The sequence below is a fragment of the Vespa crabro genome, chromosome 10, assembly GCF_910589235.1.
Source record: "Vespa crabro chromosome 10, iyVesCrab1.2, whole genome shotgun sequence".
Lineage (NCBI taxonomy): Eukaryota > Metazoa > Arthropoda > Insecta > Hymenoptera > Vespidae > Vespa > Vespa crabro.
Window position 1 is genome coordinate 6,524,632 of NC_060964.1, and position 4,860 is coordinate 6,529,491.

The window sequence follows — 4,860 nt, forward strand, 5'->3', positions numbered from 1 at the left end:
GAAAATCATTGACCGGCTAATCTACAATGTGTATTTTATATTGATTTGATTTTAACGGAATATATAATTTTGACAAAGAAAGATCTTAAAATAAACATATATGTACATATATATATATACATATACATACATATATATATATATATATATACATACATACATACATACATATATATATATATAAAACTGTGTGTGAATTCTCAAAGGAAATCAAGCTCTCAATACCCATATTGGACAATAATTTTGTATTTGTCCACTTGACGTTAATGATTATATGATCAATCTGATCAATGAGAAGATCCATTTATTATACAGATGTTAAGTAAAACCATAGTTGGTGAAATACGAACAGTGATGAATACTAACACCAACCCAATACACTTTTACATATCTCTCGCCACACATTCACTATTATTTGTTCTTCACTAATAAAACTTTTTAGCTTGTGCTTCTTTGTTATCCCTGTAAAGAAAAACAAAAAAAAAAAATTATTAATACCTTCTTTCTTTTTTTTTTTTCCATTAATTTTTTCTTCATTAATAATCACGCAGTAATTATTATAATGATATTAAGAAATATTTTATATAGATATACCGATATAAACTATATGCTAATAATATTATCATTTGTATAGCCACAAACAAAAGGAACATCATTGTTGTTAAACAATTTGTTGTTGGACAATCTGCCAATTTTGTATTAGTTTGTGCAATATCTCTCATCAATACATTAAGTCTATCTCGCATTTCGGATATTATTGCTTGATAGTCATAGCCCATCGGTTGCACCTGTAAATAATTTTTACACGTATATATATATTATGTGTGTGTGTGTGTGTGTGTGTGTGTGCATATATATATATAAAAATTTATAAATATATAAATAATTACTTGAGCCGTTGGATTGCGGGCCTGATTATTTAAAATGTTATCTGTTTTAGAATTAACATCGCCTATAAAAGATCTAATTTCTTGAACTGTGCTAATTAAAATATTTTGATTTTTAAGAACAGCATCGACTTCTTGACGACGAATAGTATCTATTAACTGAATTGGCTGTCCTTGTCCTCCTATTCCTGTATAAATAATTATATTATCATATCTATTGGAATATATTAGAACAAATAAAACATATAATATTCAATTGAAACTTACCACCCACTTGAACTTGAGAAATCAAACTAATTGTTCTTTCTTGTCTTCCAACAATTTCATCTAACTTTCTGCTAAGTTCTCTTAATGCATTGAACATTTGACTTTGTCCAGAAAATATCTGTCTCAATTCTCTCTGATTATCTGTTTCAAAATATTCTTCAAATTCATCCTTCTCTCTACGTTGATCTGGATGTTCTCTAAGAAAAAGAATACATTTTTTAACGATAATTAAATTTATTTCTCAATATAAATCATTAAATTTATTTATATTTATAAAATGATTATATAATTGGAACAATCAAAAGATATTTTTAGAATGTTAATTTATAAAAATACCTGTGATATTCTTCCTTTTGTTGCTCCAATTTTTTTTGATAATCTTGATATTCTTGACTTAATTTAACCTGATCTTCCACAGAAACTTTGTAACCATCTATAGGTAATTGACCAGGTGGATGTAATGATGTTGTTAAGAAATGTATTACATCGTGATCATCAGCCAAACCACCTTGAAATAAATAAAAAAAAAAAAATATATATATATATATATTAATAAATATAAACTTTTAAAATTTGATTAAAGACAATAGCAATAACATACCTGTAGCTGCTGATACACCAAAATATCCAGACTTTGGTAAAATTACATTTTCCACCCGGAAACAAGTCTCATAATCTTGATCATTATTTGTCATACCGCTATGAAACAATAACTGAAAGAAAAATAAAATTATATGTAATTAAATTAAGCATAATTAAAAAATTATAAATCTAATAAAAACATTGCATTCAAGTTATTTTCATAATTTAATATTAATTATTACTAACCGTTAATACATTCTGGTAATATTCTATTCTTGCACGTGTTGCAAAAGGTTTGTTACGAAAGTCTCTTAAACAACCTGCCAGTAATTGTGTTGTACCATCGCTTTTGTTGGAAAATGTAATTTGATTAAAATAAAAAACAGTATATATTTGTATGTATATATACATATATATAATTATTTTTTTTTTTTAATTGATTATTGAAAAAAAAAAGAAATACAAAACAGTCTAACTTACTTGGCATGATCAAAAATTTTTGTGCCATCATTTTGCACAGCCATAATATATGGATTATTGTGTTTATTGTCATTATCAAAGGAGTCAAAGAAAACTCCAAGGCCATTCCATTGGTCAGAACTACCAAAAACTGTGCCATTGTAGGCACCCTTGGTACTAGTATACCAAAATGCTAAACCATCCGCACCTATTCTACCACGACCAGTGATTCTGAACATCAAGTCAACTTCCCACCAATCAAAATTAATTGGTTGTTTCATCCATATTGCACCTGAACACAATTTAAAATTTATAATAAATTATTTGATTATACAAGAGAATTTAATTCTTAGAATAAATAGAATTAAATAAATACCCTTTTGACTTCTTAATGATGGTGCTACTCTAACGTTTTCGGCACTAGCAATGGCATCTGTAATAATTTATTATATAGTACATTTTATTCATAAAAATGATATAAAAAAAAAATAAACACATGTACATATATTATAGCGACAATGTATATATACAAATATTTTACGTATAGCTTCAAAATGTTATTGATAGTACAGTAAATTTAAAAAACATATTATTTGAAAATTTTCCATATAAATCCGTTGTGCTAAAACACATTTCAAATATTAAAATTTATAAGAACGTTTAATCGAATAGCAAAAATTAATATAATAATATAATTCGTGTAAATAATAAAGAAGCCGACATAGTGTCAATAACATACGGTTCATCTAATGAAATAACTTGGTTAGGTTAATGGTTATACTCACTTCCTCCATATTCCCAGAAAGGTACGGATCTATCCTTTTGTGCGAGATACGGTGGCTTAAAAGAATATTTATACTCAAATTTTCGATGAGGAATATCGGCAGAAACAAGAATAAATGTTGGAATTGCGAGATATATTAAGAGCCACCTCACCTCGGCGGCCATCTTCATTTTGACTGTTTAATAATGTCCGGACAGAACAACTAAAGTTATATGAATTAAAAAAGAAACGATTGGAACAACATTTAAAAACCGGATCGAAAGAATTGAATATTATTGGTTCGTTACAAGTGACGTGTCAATCGCGTGGCTACATACATATATTACAAATCTAATTCAAACATCATTACTTTGGCACTTTCAATTTTTCATATGATATTTCCTCAAAGAAAATGTCTTTCTATATATTTTATAAATATTATCGTTCGATTAACACCTTTTCATTATTTCGTTTGTTATTTGTGATAAAAATTTTCTAAGCTTATATGTACATATATATATATATGTGTTGTTGTATATATGATTATAAATTATGTACTGTATAAAATTTGAGGACGTGTCACCCGGGAGATGGTAGCATGTTAGATCGAAAGCGAGTTTATGAAATCGTATATCACTTTTTTTTATCTTCTTATCCAATATATAAGTCCAATATGGCAGCCGCTTCTTTCAACCAATCAAATTCATTCTTATAGAAAAACATGATATCTGATTGCTTTTAACTTCAAATTTTTTAATTTATAAATCGTATTGTTTGATAATTAATTGAAATTAATAATTTCCTCTTGTTTCTCATTGTTACTTATATAAAATTTAATAATCAAGAAATTTCAACGAATATTTTTCATTGGAATTAATTTAACATATTGCTTACATTTATGCATATCCATTGAATTAATAATGATTCTATTTTTATTTTACAAAATAATCTTGTATTAGCAAAATTTATTATTAATTTTCATACGTTAATGGAAGAAAGTTTGCAATTCGTTTCTTTATCTATTAATATTTCGTAAGTCTATGTGCGAAAACATATTCGAAGATGGCGTCGCTCATTGACAACTACGAACAACAATACGCTGTTTTGACAGCTGACATCACTGCGAAAATTGGGAGAATAAGAGTTCAAAGCGGTAGTAAGTATATTTTGTATGTAAAGTAACAACGGGTATTTACGTTTTTTGAAAAATTTACACTGTATACTTATTTTTATCCGTTGACATTATTAAATAACAATAATCGATATCTACACATGTGACGTAACACATAGGTGAGAAAAGAGCATTTATTCAAGATGTTGATCGGGAAATCGAAGAAGCACAAGAATTGGTAAGAAAGAAATCATTGCATTTTCTTTTTTTCTTTCATTTTTCGTTACATATATAAACATAATGTGTTAATATTAATTGAAAAGTAATTGATTTAATATCCTAACCAATCAATTATATATCCACACAATGAGAGCATAATTAAAAAAAGAAAAAAAGAAAAAAAAACTTTAGCAAAAATAACCTAAAAATTGGAAGATGAATCCTTATCTTTTATATTTCTTAGATATTATATCTTATCTTATGAATTTATATCTTTCTCTCTATAATATCCTAAACAATCAATTATATATCCATACAATGAGAGCATAATTAAAAAAAGAAAAAAGAAACTTTAGCAAAAATAACCTAAAAATTGGAAGATGAATCCTTATCTTTTGTATTCCTTATACATTATATCTTATCTTATGAATTTATATCATTGTTTCTTATTAGCTATAAGTGTGTGATATAGCATATATTTTATGCCCTTAGAAAAAATATCAATATAATTCTTTTGATATGCCAATTCAAATGATTATTTATTACATTAAAATAAATATATTGATTTAAGA

At 26.2% G+C, this 4,860-nt stretch overlaps 2 protein-coding genes across 2 annotated transcripts in view; one reads left to right on the top strand and one right to left on the bottom strand.

The window, feature by feature from the left end:
- Positions 1–228: 228 nt before the first annotated feature.
- Positions 229–3,425, bottom strand: LOC124427606 (protein ERGIC-53). Its single transcript, XM_046970732.1, has 10 exons — positions 2,981–3,425; positions 2,572–2,628; positions 2,217–2,487; positions 1,983–2,082; positions 1,756–1,867; positions 1,491–1,662; positions 1,155–1,351; positions 891–1,075; positions 595–788; positions 229–462 (listed from the first exon to the last, which is right to left on the bottom strand). Exons 1-10 carry the CDS (start codon positions 3,147–3,149, stop codon positions 426–428), a joined length of 1,494 nt encoding a protein of 497 aa, XP_046826688.1. The 5' UTR covers positions 3,150–3,425; the 3' UTR covers positions 229–425.
- A 560-nt stretch (positions 3,426–3,985) lies between these two features.
- The window catches only part of LOC124427608 (vesicle transport through interaction with t-SNAREs homolog 1A), a 2,815-nt gene continuing 1,940 nt past the window's right edge, over positions 3,986–4,860 (top strand). The window contains exons 1-2 of the mRNA XM_046970735.1: positions 3,986–4,114; positions 4,249–4,307. Of these exons, the coding sequence (XP_046826691.1) occupies positions 4,021–4,114; positions 4,249–4,307 (153 nt within the window). The 5' untranslated portion in view covers positions 3,986–4,020. The remainder of the gene's footprint in view (positions 4,115–4,248; positions 4,308–4,860) is intronic.

What these genes read in the sequence shown, in the direction of transcription:
- LOC124427606 (XM_046970732.1), bottom strand. Translation starts at nt 3,149, where the DNA reads ATGAAGATGGCCGCCGAGGTGAGGTGGCTCTTAATATATCTCGCAATT. An exon ending in TTTCTGGGAATATGGAGGAA is followed by an intron (nt 2,629 to 2,980) that starts GTGAGTATAACC and finishes AAATTATTACAG; the next exon opens with ATGCCATTGCTAGTGCCGAA. An exon ending in TGGTGTATCAGCAGCTACAG is followed by an intron (nt 1,663 to 1,755) that starts GTATGTTATTGC and finishes ATTTATTTCAAG; the next exon opens with GTGGTTTGGCTGATGATCAC.